Consider the following 17,918-nt stretch of genomic DNA (forward strand, 5'->3'; position numbering starts at 1 on the left):
ACATCCGTCCAGGAAATCTTCAGTTTCTCTTATGCAACGCAGGGTCAATACCTGTTGCTCCAGACCTTGAACCTTCTCTTCCAATAACGGAGACCAGCTTGCACTTTGTACAGACAAAGTCGCTTCTGTCCTGTGGAAGAAAGACAAACATGGCACATCCAGTGCAGGTCACAAGAGCTGAACAATCCCCATCCATATTACCTTCCTTCTACGAGCTTCCTCAGGAGATGCAGTAACTACTCAGAGAATCCAGCAAGATGTAAGCGTCAGTGGGCTCTCCCCAGGCAAACTCCTGCTGTTAGCTGCTCTGCTGTTAGCTGCTGATTGGCTTTTTATACAGTCAGGCCCACTTAAGGCTCACCTGGAACAAAGCACTCCCAATTCCCACCCTTTTCAAACAACCAATCAAGCACATGGTCAAACTGTCCTCACAACAAACACTCAGATACTCACAACAAACAAACACTCAGATACTCACCAACACAGCCTCCTTAATGCAGCCCTTAGCGTACCTCCTCTCAGGCAGATCCCAGGCAAACTCCCTCTGTTAGCCTCTCTGCTGTTCGCTGCTCACAGAGTGAACAGCTCTTTCATCTAGTGGAGAAAGGCAGAACAAGAACCAATGACAGGAAGGTATAGCCAGGCAAATTCAACTTAGAACTAAAGCACAAATTTAACAGTGAGGGTGACTAACCACTGGAACAAACTACCAATGGAAGTGACTGATTCTCCACCTCAATGTCTTCAAATCCAGACTGGATTCCTTCAGGAGGATAGTGTAGCCAAACCCAAACTACTGGGCTCATTTCCCAGGGAATGCCTTACTGCTAAATGGTGAACTAGCACTCAGCTGAGCCCTCGAGGGTTAACACATTGTTAATGTAGCCTCACACTCTACTGAGGCAGCACACATGGAGGGAGGGGAGACAGCATGGCAGAGAGACAGAGACACACACCCTGTGTGGGGGAGAGAGGGATGGGCATTGCCCCTTTAAGTACATTGCCTTTTTAAGTAGATCAGCAAGTTGAGACAACAGCTGCTGCCCACAAACTCCCTCCATCCTGAGCCCTGTCGTGTCCCCCCACCTTCCTGCTCTATGGAAGATGGGGTAAGCGGGGTGCAGGAGCGGGGGAAGGGGGACATTACACACACACCCCCGCAAGCAGGAGGCTCCCAGGAGCAGCTCCAAGGCAGAGGGCAGGAGCAGCACAGGGCAGTGGGAAGAGGGACAGCTGAACTGCCAGCAATGGATAACCTGCAGGGGGGCTGCCACACAGGGAACTTAGGGGAGCTGAGAGTGGGGCTGCCGGCCCACCCTGGTTCCAAGCCCCCACCAGGGAGCTCAAAGGGGCTGCTCTTCCTGCAAGCAGTGGACAAAGCAGGCAGCTGCCAAATGACGTTATAAGGGAGCATTGCACAACTTTAAACAAGCATGTTCCCTAATTGATCAGCAAGGTAACAATGGAACAACGTTAACCGGGATGATTTTAAGTGAGGAGTTCCTGTATTATTTAATTTCTGTTGCCGTAGTGTCTAGGAGCCTTGGTCATGGACCGGGACCCCACGTGCTAGGTGCTGTACAAACACAGCACAAAAAGTCAGTCCCTGCCTCCAGTAACTTCCAATCTGAGATTTCCAGCTCTCATACCTCCAGCGTACCTCCAGTCCTCTGCCGTTAGAGCCCCTGTCTGGCAGGGACCCGCCAGGAGGATTTGGGAGTGGCGGGGGGTGCGGTGCGGTGCAGTGCAGCAGCAAGGGGATATCATTAGAGTGTCTAGATTTGCTTTTTATGAGAACATATGTCACCTTGAGAACTCAGACGCTGCCTTGGTATCACCACGGTTCAGACACAGGCCATCCTCTCCCCTCCAGCCAGTCCAGTTTTCAGTATTTGTGTAACTTCACACACAGATTGAAATGAACCTTTAAAAATGATTCAAGTGTGGAGGCTGAGCCCAAATCCTTCCCTGGGGAGCCCTCTGCCCCTGCCCCATCCCGCACAGGGCAGAGGGACTTTGTCAGCATCACAGCTGGGCACTGAGCCCCAGATCGTCCACGATGTCTCGGTGCCTAATTCCCAGTGGGACTTGGGTAACTAAATAACTTTGAGGATCTGGCTGTTAACCCCAGACTGTGATTCTCTTCCCAAAGCAGGCTGTGCAGGCCCCAACCTGGGAACTGTGTCTAAGCTGGAGTGAAGGGATCCCAAGGGAGAGAGAGGAATCCCAGATGCCCCGGGCATGGGCAATTGATGCTGAACTCCCCCCGAGCCATTCAGGGTCAATAACCCTCCTAAAGCAGAGACTACGGGGGGAGAGGATGAAATAGATGGAAACACACCCCGGGAGCCTTCTCTGGTGGGACCCTAGCCCCGAGAGCCACAGCCTGAGGCTGGGCTGGGGGGCCTCCTGGCTGCCCCTACTGGAGACTGTAGAGGCTGGGGTCTGTGTCACAGCTGAGGAATTGTGAGGCTCCACCCCTTGCTGCAGAAGAGCGCTTGGCGGCTAAGCTCTTGTATCGCAGCTCAGGGCCAGGCTCTCAGCTTGGGTAAATCAGCACAGCTCCAAGGGCTGCGGACGTCATGTGAAGAAGTCCATCAGCCAGGCGTAACTGCCTCGGTGCTGTCTGTCTGAGGCTGCGGGTCGCCTGAGACAGTAGCCCTGAGAGGGGCACCCAGCCGCATTCATCCCAATGGGGAGTTGACTTTGAAACTTGAGGAGGGCCATTGCATGCCAACAGTGGCAGCTGCTTGTGGCTCATCGTTTTAACAAGAACATCCATCGAACGTGCTTCTCCTACAGTCCCAACCTGCCTCCTGCTTTTCCCAACCTCCCATTGCTCCCACTTCCACCCTAGCCCAGCAGCGCCGTCCGGTGGGGTTAGCACACAATCCCCCAGGACAGTGACAACGGGGAAGGCTGGGGTAGCGGAAAATACGCTGCCTTTAACATCAGGTAGCCCCCAAGGCCGGACGGCACCATTGCGATCCTCACGTCTGACTTCAGAGACCTGCCCCACGATGCTTCCGAGAGCAGAGCCGTTAGAAACACCTCCAGTCTCGACGTAAAACCGGTCCGGGCTGGAGAACGCCCCCCCCGGCAGGGCTGGGTAGAGGCGTGGTGACACCGCCCAAGCCCTGGGCCTGGCCACAGGATGCCCGTCCCAGCCGGGGGGGGGACACGGGGGCACCAGGAGCTGGGCCTGGCCACGGGCTGCCCGTCCCGGCCGGGGGGGGGGACACGGGGGCACCAGGAGCTGGGCCTGGCCACGGGCTGCCCGTCCCGTCGGGGGGGGGGACACGGGGGCCCCGGGAGCTGGGCCCGTCTCGGCCGGGGGGGGGGACGCGGGGGCCCCGGGAGCTGGGCCTGGCCACGGGCTGCCCGTCCCGGCCGGGGGGGGGACACGGGGGCACCAGGAGCTGGGCCTGGCCACGGGCTGCCCGTCCCGTCGGGGGGGGGGGGGACGCGGGGGCCCCGGGAGCTGGGCCCGTCTCGGCCGGGGGGGGGGGACGCGGGGGCCCCGGGAGCTGGGCCCGTCCCGTCGGGGGAGGGGGGACGCGGGGGCCCCGGGAGCTGGGCCCGTCCCGTCGGGGGGGGACGCGGGGGCCCCGGGAGCTGGGCCCGTCCCGTCGTGCGGGGGGGACGCGGGGGCCCCGGGAGCTGGGCCCGTCCCGTCGGGGGAGGGGGGACGCGGGGGCCCCGGGAGCTGGGCCCGGCGCAGGGGCGGGAGGCGCCGGGCACGTGGCGCTGGCTCTGCCCGCAGCAGCCCGGGCAGCTGCCTGAACGGCCATAGAGCGCGGGCTCCGCCAGGGAGCAGAGCGGCCCCGAGCCATAGAGCGGCGCTGGGCGGGCTAGAGGGGCTGCGGACTAACCATAGAGCGCGGGCTCCGCCAGGGAGCAGAGCGGCCCCGAGCCATAGAGCGGCGCTGGGCGGGCTAGAGGGGCTGCGGACTAACCATAGAGCGCGGGCTCCGCCAGGGAGCAGAGCGGCCCCGAGCCATAGAGCGGCGCTGGGCGGGCTAGAGGGGCTGCGGACTAACCATAGAGCGCGGGCTCCGCCAGGGAGCAGAGCGGCCCCGAGCCATAGAGCGGCGCTGGGCGGGCTAGAGGGGCTGCGGACTAACCATAGAGCGCGGGCTCCGCCAGGGAGCAGAGCGGCCCCGAGCCATAGAGCGGCGCTGGGCGGGCTAGAGGGGCTGCGGACTAACCATAGAGCGCGGGCTCCGCCAGGGAGCAGAGCGGCCCCGAGCCATAGAGCGGCGCTGGGCGGGCTAGAGGGGCTGCGGACTAACCATAGAGCGCGGGCTCCGCCAGGGAGCAGAGCGGCCCCGAGCCATAGAGCGGCGCTGGGCGGGCTAGAGGGGCTGCGGATTAACCATAGAGCGCGGGCTCCGCCAGGGAGCAGAGCGGCCCCGAGCCATAGAGCGGCGCTGGGCGGGCTAGAGGGGCTGCGGATTAACCATAGAGCGCGGGCTCCGCCAGGGAGCAGAGCGGCCCCGAGCCATAGAGCGGCGCTGGGCGGGCTAGAGGGGCTGCGGACTAACCATAGAGCGCGGGCTCCGCCAGGGAGCAGAACGGCCCCGAGCCATAGAGCGGCGCTGGGCGGGCTAGAGGGGCTGCGGACTAACCATAGAGCGCGGGCTCCGCCAGGGAGCAGAGCGGCCCCGAGCCATAGAGCGGCGCTGGGCGGGCTAGAGGGGCTGCGGACTAACCATAGAGCGCGGGCTCCGCCAGGGAGCAGAGCGGCCCCGAGCCATAGAGCGGCGCTGGGCGGGCTAGAGGGGCTGCGGATTAACCATAGAGCGCGGGCTCCGCCAGGGAGCAGAGCGGCCCCGAGCCATAGAGCGGCGCTGGGCGGGCTAGAGGGGCTGCGGATTAACCATAGAGCGCGGGCTCCGCCAGGGAGCAGAGCGGCCCCGAGCCATAGAGCGGCGCTGGGCGGGCTAGAGGGGCTGCGGACTAACCATAGAGCGCGGGCTCCGCCAGGGAGCAGAGCGGCCCCGAGCCATAGAGCGGCGCTGGGCGGGCTAGAGGGGCCGCCTCGGACCCCAGAGCTGAGCCGCCGCGGGGGGCTGAGGGGCCCGCGCCCGCCGCTGGCCGCCTGGGATCCGAGGTTGGTTGGCGGTCGGGGCCCCGCTGCGTCTCGCGGGCATCGCAGAGAGCGCGGGCCGAGTCCGACCCGCGGCAGCGCGAGACCCGGGGGCGAGCAGAGCCCCGGGGCGTTGCCATGGGGACGGGGGAGCGCTCAGGTGAGGGGGCGCCCGGGGCGTTGCCATGGGGACGGGAGGCGCGCTCAGGTGAGGGGGCGCCTGGGGCGTTGCCATGGGGACGGGAGGCGCGCTCAGGTGAGGGGGCGCCCGGGGCGTTGCCATGGGGACGGGAGGCGCGCTCAGGTGAGGGGGCGGCTGGGGCGTTGCCATGGGGACGGGAGGCGCGCTCAGGTGAGGGGGCGCCTGGGGCGTTGCCATGGGGACAGGGGAGCGCTCAGGTGAGGGGGCGGCTGGGGCGTTGCCATGGGGACGGGGGAGCGCTCAGGTGAGGGGGCGGCTGGGGCGTTGCCATGGGGACGGGAGGCGCGCTCAGGTGAGGGGGCGCCCGGGGCGTTGCCATGGGGACGGGAGGCGCGCTCAGGTGAGGGGGCCCCTGGGGCGTTGCCATGGGGACGGGGGAGCGCTCAGGTGAGGGGGCGGCTGGGGCGTTGCCATGGGGACGGGGGAGCGCTCAGGTGAGGGGGCGGCTGGGGCGTTGCCATGGGGACGGGGGAGCGCTCAGGTGAGGGGGCGGCTGGGGCGTTGCCATGGGGACGGGGGAGCGTTCAGGTGAGGGGGCGCCTGGGGCGTTGCCATGGGGACGGGAGGCGCGCTCAGGTGAGGGGGTGCCTGGGGCGTTGCCATGGGGACGGGAGGCGCGCTCAGGTGAGGGGGCGCCTGGGGCGTTGCCATGGGGACGGGGGAGTGGTCAGGTGAGGGGGTGCCTGGGGCGTTGCCATGGCCACGGGGGAGCGCTCAGGTGAGGGGGCGCCTGGGGCGTTGCCATGGGGACGGGAGGCGCGCTCAGGTGAGGGGGCGCCTGGGGCGTTGCCATGGGGACAGGGGAGCGCTCAGGTGAGGGGGCGCCTGGGGCGTTGCCATGGGGACGGGGGAGCGCTCAGGTGAGGGGGCGCCTGGGGCGTTGCCATGGGGACGGGGCGCAGGCAGGGACAGGGCTCCAGCTGATCACTCGGAGTCGCCCTGGCTCTCCTAGCAAGGCGCTGTCGTGGAGCCATCCAGGCCGTACCCCATGTGCAGCGCCTCCCCGGGGCGCTGTCATGGCGGTTGCCTGGCCCAGTTCTGTATCCCCCCAGGGCCCCACCACTGGGTCATCTTGGAGATTCTGCCCACGCCAGCCCAGCTCCAGGGGCACCAAGGGCGACAACTGCAGGGGTTGAGCCCCCGCCCTGCTCCACGGGGTGCCGTGAGATTAGCCACTACAGGCACCCTAGACATGTGCGGTGAAACCCCGCAACGAGGCGGGTGGTAGAGCCAGCACGCAGCGGAAGTGTCACCGCACTGATCAGCCATGTGGCTGCAGAGACCTGGCCCAGTGCATACCCTGCAAAGTGGGGATTGCCCAGAGCAGATGCTAGGTCAGAGGAAAGAACTGTATTTTGCTTGGAGCTGAAGTTCAGAATAATTCTGATTAAATTGGAATGCAGCGTGTTATGTCCAGGTGAAGTCAGTGTGGTCACTGCAGATGGCAAACAGCAGTTCAGGGAATGCACCTGATGCTTCTTAGAATCATAGAATATCAGGGTTGGAAGGGACCCCAGAAGGTCATCTAGTCCAACTCCCTGCTCAAAGCAGGACCGATCCCCAATTAAATCATCCCAGCCAGGGCTTTGTCAAGCCTGACCTTAAAAACTTCTAAGGAAGGAGATTCTACCACCTCCCTAGGTAACGCATTCCAGTGTTTCACCACCCTCCTAGTGAAAAAGTTTTTCCTAATATCCAACCTAAACCTCCCCCACTGCAACTTGAGACTATTACTCCTTGTCCTGTCCTCTTCTACCACTGAGAATAGTCTAGAACCATCCTCTCTGGAACCACCTCTCAGGTAGTTGAAAGCAGCTATCAAATCCCCCCTCATTCTTCTCTTCCGCAGACTAAACAATCCCAGCTCCCTCAGCCTCTCCTCATAACTCATGTGTTCCAGACCCCTAATCATTTTTGTTGCTCTTCGCTGGACTCTTTCCAATTTATCCACATCCTGCTTGTAGTGTGGGGCCCAAAACTGGACACAGTACTCCAGATGAGGCCTCACCAATGTCGAATAGAGGGGGACGATCACGTCCCTCGATCTGCTCGCTATGCCCCTACTTATACAATAGACTCATAGACTTTAAGGCCAGAGGGGACTATCATGATCATCTGCTCTGACCTGAACATTGCAGGCCGCAGAACCTCGCCCACCCACTCTTGTAATAGACCCCTAACCTCTGGCTGAGTTACTGATGTCCTCACATCATGATTTAAAGACTTCAAGTTACAGAGAATCCACCATTTATACTAGTTTATACCTGCAAGTGTCCTGGGCCCCATGCTGCAGAGGAAGGTGAAAACCCCCCAGGGTCTCTGCCAGTCTAACCTAGGGGAAAATTCCTTCCTGACACCAAATACTCAGAGCATGTGGGCAAGACCCGCCAGCCAGACACGTGGGAGAGAATTCTCAGTAGTAACTCAGCCCTTGCCAGCTAGTGTCCCGTCACTGGCTGTTGGAGATATTTGCTGCTAGCAGTTGCAGATCGGCTCCATGCCATTGTAGGCAGTCTCGTCATATTGTCCCCTCCATAAACTGACCAAGCTCAGTCTTGAAGGCAGTTCCATTTTTTGCTCTCACTGCTCCCCTTGGGAGTCTGCTCCAGAACTTCACTCCTCTGATGGTCAGAAACCTTCGCCTGATTTCAAGCCTAAACTTACTGATGCCCAGTTAGAATCCATTTATTCTTATGTCCACAATGGCGCTTAACTTAAATAACTCCTCTTCCTCCCTGGTTTTTCTGTATCATTGGTGAAATATTCTGTACTTTTAACTCCATTGTGTTACTGGTTCAAGTAGCATTGTTGTGGGTATGTGTAACTGGCCAAGATGGTGCTCTGCAGCAGGGTGTGAGCATCCCTATAACACTTCAGTACAGATCAGGGCCTCCCTGGGATATGGGGTGTCTGATTCCAAGCACCTCACGCCTGCTCTGCAGAGTTTGCCACCAGTGGGAGGCAACACAAAGCAGCTTGTAACATCTTTACATAGGGGGAAATGTTGTTGGACTAGTAGAGGGTGTCTTGTTGGAGGAAGATGGAAAATCCCCTTCACACAAAACCCATCGCTGTTTGTGCTAGGAGAACGCAGGAGTCTTTCAAAACCCTGTCCGAGTGCCACAGAACCCACTGGAGCCAGTAAGGCAGAAACCATGCAATTAGGTCCCTTAGTCCTTGCCACCATTCTCACCTGATTGACATTCCTGCACCAATGGGGCTGGCTTAAGGCACTCCAGGGCCCTCAGCCCATCTCCTCCTGGGAGCCCCTCATATACAAGAAGGCCTGGTCCAAGCCCGTCAGCAGGAGCCTGCTCAGCCCTGGTGGTGGTGGTGAGGCCCACAGTTCCCTCCCCAGCACGCATCAGCGACTCCTCCCCCTTCTGGAGGCTGTCTGCAGGCTCAGGCAGACATTTGGACCAGTTACACTCTTCATGTTTTCAAGTTTTTCTTCACAGCAGTGAGGGCTAGGAACACAATTTAAAAAACCAGCCAAACACACAAACAACTAGTCATGATTCTGATGCCAGCGTGTGACTCCAGGAACCAGACCCTGAGGCAAGGGCCTGTACTGCCTATGCCTTAATCCAGCCCTGCTCGCAGAGTGTAGGTGTGCAACACAACCCAGGCCTCCTCCTGCCCCCTTCCCACGCAGTTTGTACCAGGAAGGCACAGGCTGTGGAGATTCTCGGAGCGGGGGAGCCAGCAGCCTTGCAGCGCTCACACACTCTGCGGGGTGAGGAAGAGGCAGGAAGCTTCCGAAGGGAACAACTCAAAGCAAGCCTGCCCAACCCCAGTCCTTGATCCCAGGAACCCGTTCCCCTGCTACACCAGCCACTCTCCCCTGTGCCCCAGGAGCAGACTTCAGTGATTAGCTCCCCATCCTTGGAGCCCGTTGTGTGCTGAAGGGGGGCCAGTTCATGGCTGTTTGTCTCTGGTGTAAGGGATCATTGGGAACATTTGGTTCGTTTACAGGATGTTCAGTGAGGCCGAAAGCTGCTCTGGACCCACAGGCAGCCCCAGCCTGCCGTGCCAGGGAGTCTCCTAGCTGCTGCTCAGGGAGCTGGGGTGCTCTGCTTTCTGCTGTTCCCACGCTGCACTGTAACGCCCAGCTGCAGCCATGCGACGGAGGGGCCGCTTCAATGCACGCAAGAAACGCACAGAACGGCGCCACTACTACGACCTGCCCAAGGAGACTGCGAGAGCAGCCAAGGCTCTCGCAGGTACGGCCTGGTCCCTTGCTCGGAGCCAGGCACGGGGCGGGACACAGGAAAGGCACTTGCTTGCTGCTTTGGAAAGGGTGACACCCCCCAGTGCAGAGCAATCAATGGTGCCTCATCCTGCTGGGCACGCTTGTCCCTTGTGGGCTTCATTGGGAGTTGAGGTACTTGGTACCCCAGAGGGCCAGGCTTGGGCAGGCTGTGCCCAGTTAGCGGCAATGCTTCAGAGAACATGGGAGCCTCATGCTCTGTGTGATTTCTGCTGGGTCTGACGTGCCATGCCCCACCTCTGTTTGTGCATGTGCAGGTACTCCTCCAGCACCAGGGTGTCCCGGGGCTGGGTGGGAAGCTACTGGAGCTGTGCAGGGTGTGTCCCAGAGCTCCCAGTGCAGGCATGGAAAATGCTGTTAAGCTGGAGCTGAGCTTGAGAGCGCGCATCAGTAATCCAGGGTGAAATCCACCCCAGCATGATGCCGTTCTCCCCACACCAGGTACTACAAACCCATGCCTGAAATCCAAGCATGCTAATGTAGGGACACCCAGAGAGCCTTAACTCTGTCCCAGAGTGGAGCCATGCAGTAATCATGGGCTATGATTAACACGATCCACTTTGTGCTCTGGACTAGATGAAACTGACCTGGGTGAGACCTCGTGGCCAGAGCACTGGCCTGGGACTTGGGAGATGTAGCATCTGTTCCCAGCTCTGCCTTGGGCAAGTCATCTCCCTCTGCCTTCGTTTCTGCAATCTAGGAAAGGCGCTTTGAGCTCTGGGTTGGAAAGTGTCAATAAAAGCTAGGTAGGATCAGGAGTTTTTTCTCCTGGGGTCTCTCCATGCACGCACACACGTACCTACAGTTATTCCTGCACACGGGGGCCAGGATCCATGGGACTCGTGTGACTCAGCCCCAGCAGTTGGGGAGCTGGCATCTCAGGAGCTCATTCCTGACTCTGTCCCTACAGCAGCTGCAGAGCAGCCCGTCAAAGAGGAGCCGTTGGAGGAGGCGTACGCCACGTGCTGGCTGCCTCTGTCCAGGGAGGCGAAGGTGGAGCAGGGCTGTGAGTGCACGAGGTGTGAGGAGAGCTTCCACCAGCGGCTGAGCTTCTCCTGCCCCAACAGCTTCATGCTGCACCAGTGCCTGCACAGCCGGGAGACGCTGCAGAAGCCCTACGCCTGCCCGCACTGTGGCTGCACCTTCAGCTACAAGACCAGCCTGGGGGTGCACCTGCGTGCCCACACGGGCGAGCGCCCCTTCATGTGCCCCTCCTGCAGGAAGAGCTTCAAGAGCAAGACCTACCTGGCGGTGCACCGGCGCGTTCACGCCCGCGTGCGGCCCTACGCGTGTGCCCAGTGCAGCAAGCGCTTCCTGCAGAAGCAAGACCTGACGGTCCACCAGCGCGTGCACAGCCAGGAGAGCCCCTTCCCCTGCTCCGAGTGCGGCCGGCGCTTCCGCTACACGTCGAGCCTGGCCGTCCATCAGCACACGCACACCGGCGAGCGCCCCTTCCCCTGCTCCGAGTGCGGCCGGCATTTTAAGTACAAGACCAACCTGCTGATCCACCAGCGCAGGCATACCGGCGAGCGCCCCTACCCCTGCCCGCAGTGCAGCAAGAGCTTCACCTGCAGCACCAACCTCATCATGCACCAGATCACCCATGACAGGCAGCAGGAGGGGCCACGGGAGCCGCCGGCAGCCAGGCGGCGAGAGAGGGAGAGAGCCCACACGGCCGACCAGCCCTTCGTGTGTGCCGAGTGCGGCAAAGGATTCAAGAAGCATGGCTTCCTTATCATCCACCAGCGGACCCATTGCCCAGCGCCTGCTGGGACTAGCACAGAGCAGGCCGCTGGGCCAGGGAAAGCCACGTGCCCCCCTCCACACCTAGCCCTCACTCTCAACAGGGAGTTGCTTGGAGCACAAGGCACCGAGGGAGCATCTGGCCAAGGGACTTGCTAGCCACAAGTGAAAGGCCACAGGGGTGGGCTGGGCATGCCTGCTGTGTGCTCTACTGCAGGCTGGTGTGGCTGGGCCCAGCCCCTCCCTGAGCCTTGGGCATTGTGCCCCACACTGACTTCAGTGTGCTCTGAAATAAACCATTCCCCATATCCCAGCCTAACTGGCATTGTGTGTTAGCCTCTGGCCGCCAGAGGACATGACACAGCCCAGACCCGGCCCCACGCCAACTCATGCTGACAACTGACCCTACATAAGTACTCAGTAGGGCTGCCAGGCATCCGGGTTTCGACTGGAACGCCCGGTCAAAAAGGAGCCCTGGCGGCTCCAGTCAGCACCGCTGACTGGCCTGTTAAACGTCCGGCTGGCGGCGAAGTGGGGCTAAGGCAGGCTCCCTGCCTTCCCTGGCTCTGCGTGGCTCCCAGAAGCGGCCAGCATGTTCCTGTGGCCCCTAGGCACAGGGGTAGCCAGGGAGGCTCTGCGCACTGCCCCCACCGCGAACGCCAGCTCCGCAGCTCCCATTGGTTGGCTGCTTCTGAGAGCTGCACAGAGCCGGGGCAGGCAGGGAACCTACCTTAGCCCCACTGCACCGCTGACTGGGAGCTGCCTGAGGTAAGCGCCACACAGCTGGAGCCCACACTCTGAACCCCCTCCTGCACCCTAACTCCCTCCCAGAGCCCACACCCCAACTCCCAGCCCCCTCCTGGAGTCCACACCCCCTCCTACAGCTGCTGCCCCAGCCTGAGCTCCCTCCCACACCCAAACTCCCTCCTGGACCCCTCACATCCTCCCACACCCCAACCCCACCCTGAGCCCCCTCCTGCACCCAAACTCCCTCCTGGAGCCCGCAACCCCTCCTGCACCTCAGCCCCCTGCCCTGAGCCTGCTCCCACATTCAGAACCCCTTCGCTCCAGCCCGGAGCCCCCTCCTACACCCCAAACCTCTCATCTCCAGCCCCACCACAGAGCCCTCACCCCCACCCCCTGCCCCAGCCCGGTGAAAGTGAGTGAGGGTGGGGGAGAGTGAGCAATGGAGGGGGGATGGAGTGAGTGGGGGTAGGGCCTCAGAGATGGGGCAGGGGGTGGGGCAAGGGTGTTTGGTTTTGTGTGATTAGAAAGTTGGCAACCCTAGTACTCAAGGCAGCTGGGCAGCCCCTGATCCCCTCCTACACAGGGTGAGCTACTGCCTCAGTGCCTCCTGGTTGGAGGTCTCTGCTTGCCCCTTCCTGAATGCCCGGGTGGGCGAGTACCAATGGGAGGTGGCAGCAGCTCATTGGCACAGGGGGCGGTAGGAGGTGGGGTTAATCAAGAAGCAAGAAACCCATGAGTGGGAGCCAAGGCAAAACATACTGGGGGTGGGGAGGAGAAAGGCCTGCGGGGCGGGCTCCCTGCAAGGGGGTGCATGGTAGCCGTTCCACTGCGGGGGAGAGCCCTCCCAGGATCAAAGGGGTGGGCACGAGTTGTTCCAGCCCCACGCTGAACCCGGGCAGCCGGGACCGTGGTGCTGCCTTGGCCGCTGTTCCCGGCCAGGCGTGGGTTTCCCCTGCCTGTTGTATTGCCAGGAGCTGCCCTGCCTGCCCTCTGCAGGTCCCGGTATGGGCATGGTGGCCCGGCCCGTCCCCATGAAGCCTGGCGAGGGCGACTGACTTCCGAATGCCCTGCCCTGCCCCTTCCCCCGAGGCCCCGCCCTGCCAGTGGGGAACTGACCTGGCCAAAGCTGGGTGGGAAGGGCTGACACCGGAGGAAGTGGCGTCACCGCAGCCCCACCTGCATGTCCTGCAGCCTCAGCAGCTGAGGCTCCAACCTCCCCATGACGCCCTCCCAAGGTCTGCAGGGCCTTTCCCCAGTGAAAGAGCCTTACACAATAATATTCTGAGCCTCTATTAACAATCACCAAAACCAGAAAGCACACGCTAAGCCTACAATGCTCCCCACTCCCAAGAAGATGGACAATCTTCCTGCTGGCCAGTCGGGATCAGGTCATCTGGGGGACTCCAGCTTCCGCACGGTGTGGTTGGCAGGGTGTTGAGGTCTGGCAGCTCTGATCTTGGGGCTGGGTCCTGGAGTCGGTTCCCAAAGAACTTCCCTTTGGACCCCAGTTTATATAGTGCAACTTGAGTCCTGCTTAGCTGTATCTTCACCTATCATTTTACTAAATTATTACTAAACAATTCTCTAACCCATCCTAACGTATTGTAAAACAATTCTTTAACCAATCAGAGCCCACCACCTTAATTGATTTACACCCAGCAAAATTAGTGATGTAACAGAAACAATCAAAGAACCCGACAGAGACCAGACAGATAAACCGTGGAGAAGTGGGGACCATAAAGACACAACAATAGAAGTCAAGATTTCACACCCACGACTGTTGGTAAGTGATTTCTTGCCAGACAGATTCAACCAACCAAGGTCCGCGGTAACCAGTGAAGCTGTTTCTTTCTCTGGTGGTGGTGGGTGCCGTTAGGACAGGATCGCTTTCAACGGCCCAGTATTACCTGGGTTTAATGCAATTTAGGTGGCACATGAGGATGTAAAGGATTCTTAGCACGTGGTGCTGCTGTCCTAATGTGGCTGCAGAGAAAGGCCTGATAGTCTGATACGGGTCTGTCTGTCCGTCCATCTGCTGTCTTTTGTCAGACTCCCAGGTGAGCCCCGACTGCCTCCCACAGTCCTTTGTTCCCGAGCTGGGGAGATGCAGAGCAGGGGGTCAGGGGGTCCAGATCTCTCTGGTCAAGGGTTGCTGGATGTGAAAGTCCCAGCTACTGAGTTCACCATGATCTTCTCAACAGCTCCGTCGATAAGGGGCCTAAGGCCCAAGGCAGGTAGGTGCCATTCGCACCTGTGTCTTAGCCTGCCCAGAGAGCAGACAGACCTTTCCCACCCCCCAGGTAACAAGGCAGCATGTAGGGGAAACTGAGGCACACCAGGCTTCATGAAAATATTACAAAGAATTCCCACATCCAGCCCAGCCCAGCGGGGCAGATCTCAGCCCTGGGGCAGCCTCTGTCGACAGCCTGGCCTGAGCAGGGCTGTTCTGTTGCTGCTCAGCTCTGAGCAGCCCCTGGTGTGGGTCCAGCTGCCCAGAGTCCTGGGAACAGCCCCACCTCCCTGCTGCACTTCGGATTTTGTCCTCCTTGGCCAGACCAGCCCTGCCTGGGGTAACGAGTGGCAGCTGGGCACGTCAGAGCCACCCCAGCACAGGGGCTCCTCAGTGGCTGCCTGGACTCTTGACAGCTGCCCCCACCCAGGAATCATTAACAAGCCCCTGGATCGCCCTTAACCCAGCGCAGGGGGAGCCCAGCCCCTGCCCCTTGGAGGCTGAGAGCAGCTGGGGCCCAGGCCCAGCCCAGGCCTGGCAGGATGGGGAGGGGCTGCCTCCTTCTCCTCCTTGGGCTCCTGCTGCAGCTCCAGGCTTCCTGTGCCGGGCAGGCTAGGGGGGGTAGGTGAGTTCACGGCTGCCTCTCCCCATGCTCCCAGCCAATGTGCCGGGCTCCCCCGTGCCCCAGCTAGGAGCAAACAAAGGGGGAGATGCAGGTGCCTCCTCTTTCCCCTCCTGGCCTGGCCTAGGGGATGCCCCAGCAGAGGTGCTGTCTGTAGCAAAGGTGGGGTTCTGGGTGCTGCCCTCCCCCCCCCCCCGACTGGCTCCAGGTCTGCTGGGTGATGACCACGCTGGGGTGGCCCCATGTGGAGGTGCGGTGCCCCCCGGGTGGCAGAACTCAAGAGCAGCTGTTCGCTGGGGGCTCCTCTGTTAGCCACAGAGGTCAAAGCTGCGAGCAGAGAAGATGAGGCCCCAGGGGCCGGCACTGCCAGGGACGTGCCCAGGGACTTGCACCTGGCCAGCTGAGCCAGAGCAGAGCTGACTGCCCCTCCAGCATCGCCAGTCAATTGCTCCAATGGGGGTGACCCTCTGGCTGCCCAACCCCCTTGTATTCTAGGGTCCAGCACACACCCCTGGCTGGCAGCATCTGGCCTCACCCCTCACACCTGGGCTACAAGCGCTGAGATGCCAGCAGGGACTGGCACCCCCACAGAGGGGGCCACCGCACCAGGTATGGCCCAACTCAGCTGCAGGGCCCAGTTCAGCCCTGGCCCCTCAATCACTCTTCCAACCCCCTGCCCTGCCCTGGTCTGCCAGTGCCCCTCACTCCCGAGCCACGGCCCCCCGCTAGCCCAGCCCTGCCCCCCACCAGCTCTGCCAGTGCCCCTCACTCCCAACCCGCAGCCCCTGCTCTGCCGGTGCTGGGTCACTCTTCCTGCCCTGGGTACCTGCTGTCCAGGTTCCTCCTGGGTCGGAGTCTCAGCTCAGGTTTTCTCACTCGGGAGGGGGGCTGTTCCCCCAGATGTGCCCAGCTGTGGCAGGGGGCAGCCCTGCCCCCCTTGGAGCACCTGCGTGTCCTGGGCTGGGCACCTCTCCTGCCGCTGCACCCTGGGCTTCTATCTCAGCTGGACCATGGGCTGTGTGCCAGGTAAGGGGGCTGCTCCCCTGGGCCTGGGGGAAGGGGGGTCCCATGCCCCGGTCCCCTGCCATTGCTGCATGGGGGTACCTGCCCCCTCACCCTTAGGGCTCTGTCTCTCTCTACTTTGCCCCCAGGCCTGCCGGGCCCTGGCAATGCCTGGTGAGGGGGAGGGGCCAGGGCTGGCGCTGGCTGCCTGTGTCCCTCTCACCCCATAGCCAGGATGCTGCTGGCGAGGCTGGCCCCACAGCTAGGTGGGGGGAGGGGAGGTCCCTGTGTCACACGCTGCCATGTGGCCCCCGCCTTGCTGGGCTGAGCCCTCTGCTCCCACTGGGGCTCCAGTTTCCGTTCTGCCTGTGACTCCCCCCCCCCCCCCAGTCCCACGCTGACCCCCATTTGGGCCCCTGCTGGCAGAGGGGGGCTCTGGGACAAGGGAGCAGCTGCCTGACTGGAGCCCCCTGTGATGGAGTGGGACTGTTCTTAATGTTTCCTCTGAATAGTGTGGGGGTGCCTCAGTTTCCCCTATGCAGTTCTTAAGTATCTAGGGGGTGGGATAAGGGTGTATGATCGTTGCAGAGCTCTAGAGGGCAGGTGTGTGCAGGGGTCTGGACACAGAGAATGGCTGACACCCTGTTTCCTGGCCACTGATGGCCTGGGCCCTTCCCCCCTACAAGGTGAGAGCTAAAGGGTTGGAGAACAAAGGAATCAGGTGACCTCCTGGCCCCGGAAAGGGACAAAGCCCAGAGGAGGAGGGGCTGGAGGGAGTTTCAGTTTGGGGCTGGCTGGGACATGGAGTGAAGGGCAGACGTGGTTGTCTGGCTCATGGCCCCCCAAAATGGACCCAGCTGAGGGGTCCCGTTCTCTGCACCTGTAACCTGTGTTTTAGACCATGTTCCTGTCTAACAAACCTCTGTTTTACTGGCTGGCTGAGAGTCCCGTCTGACTGCGGAGTTGTGGGGCAGGACCCTCTGGCTTCCCCAGGACCCCGCCTGGGCAGACTCGCTGTGGGAAGCGCCGGGAGGGGCAGAGGATGCTGAATGCTCCGAGGTCAGACCCAGGAAGGTGGAAGCCGTGTGAGCTGTGTGTCCTGCAGACAGCCTGCTCCCCGAGAGGAGACTGCCCCAGAGTCCTGCCTGGCTTCGTAGGGAGCAGTTCCGGAGCATCCCCCGGGGACTCTGTGACACCCCCTCGGGCTGGTGCTGAGGGTGCAACATGGGCTGGGGCAGTGGGGGGGCAGGTTCTCTGGGGTGGGGGTGGCTGGGCTGGAGGAGAGGGGGAGCGTATAGTATGTGGGGGAAGGGAGGGGTCCTTGCACCTGGGCTCCGTTCAGGGCAGGGATGGAGTCTGGCTGTGAGACCCCTGTGGGCAGCCCCTGGCCCTACCAGCTCTGAGACCCCTTGGCCCGTCTTTCCCCTGCCTCCTGCATGTTTGAAGCCAGGATGTTCCCAGGGTGCCTCTCCCTGCGGGCCCCCGGCCCGGGCCCCCCAGGCCCCCTGCCACCTGCAGACCTGCTCAGGATCGTTGCCCAGCTGGAGAGCCTGGTATGGGTGGGGGGCCCGGCTGACACCCGCTGGTGGGCAGTGGGTGCTGAGAGTGGGGCCCTGCTGATGACCTGAGGGTGGGGGGTGGGCCCTGCTGACCCCTGGGTAGATGAGCTGCGGTGGGAAGGGTAACTCCTTGGGGAGCAGCTGGCACCCCCTCCCTTCAGCCCTACCCATCTGCATCCCAATGCACTGCCTCAGCCCGGAGCCCCCTCCTGCACCCTGAACTCATCCCTGGCCCCACCCCAGAGCCTGCAGCCCCAGCTGGAGCCCTCAGCCAGCCTGGTGGGGAGAGGGAGCAACAGAGGGAGGGGGAAGGGGCAGGGGCAGGGTGTTCGGTTTTGTGCCAGTAGAAAGTTGGCAACCCGACCCTGAGGGCTCCCTGCCCACAACCTGGGCCCTGGCTCTGGGCTCCTCTGCCAGGCCCCAGGCATGTGCATAGGGGAGGGGGGTCCAAGGC

General features: G+C 61.8%; 1 protein-coding gene across 7 annotated transcripts; it reads left to right on the plus strand.

Moving 5' to 3' along the window:
• The first annotated feature begins 4,949 nt into the window (after positions 1-4,949).
• LOC144930260 (uncharacterized) lies at positions 4,950-17,130 on the plus strand. 7 transcript variants are annotated; one of them, XR_013635451.1, is made up of 5 exons: positions 4,950-5,249; positions 9,267-9,514; positions 10,472-12,072; positions 13,681-13,834; positions 15,399-17,130. XR_013635451.1 is itself a non-coding variant. In XM_078851880.1 (3 exons), the coding sequence occupies exons 2-3, from the start codon at positions 9,412-9,414 to the stop codon at positions 11,461-11,463; spliced, it is 1,095 nt and encodes a 364-aa protein (XP_078708006.1). In that variant the 5' UTR covers positions 4,950-5,249; positions 9,267-9,411; the 3' UTR covers positions 11,464-12,463. The 7 variants fall into 7 exon arrangements, 1 of the variants encoding a protein (XP_078708006.1); XR_013635453.1 differs by having other exon boundaries at positions 4,950-5,113; XR_013635452.1 differs by having other exon boundaries at positions 15,804-17,129.
• Positions 17,131-17,918: the final 788 nt, after the last annotated feature.

This window comes from Lepidochelys kempii, chromosome 2 (genome assembly GCF_965140285.1).
Source record: "Lepidochelys kempii isolate rLepKem1 chromosome 2, rLepKem1.hap1, whole genome shotgun sequence".
In the NCBI taxonomy this organism is placed as follows: Eukaryota; Metazoa; Chordata; order Testudines; family Cheloniidae; genus Lepidochelys; species Lepidochelys kempii.

Bases quoted from the DNA above. Each gene is read 5' to 3' on its own strand.
- LOC144930260 (XM_078851880.1), top strand. From the start codon at position 9,412: ATGCGACGGAGGGGCCGCTTCAATGCACGCAAGAAACGCACAGAACGG. The intron at 9,515-10,471 runs GTACGGCCTGGT...CTGTCCCTACAG, and splicing joins AGCAGCCAAGGCTCTCGCAG to CAGCTGCAGAGCAGCCCGTC.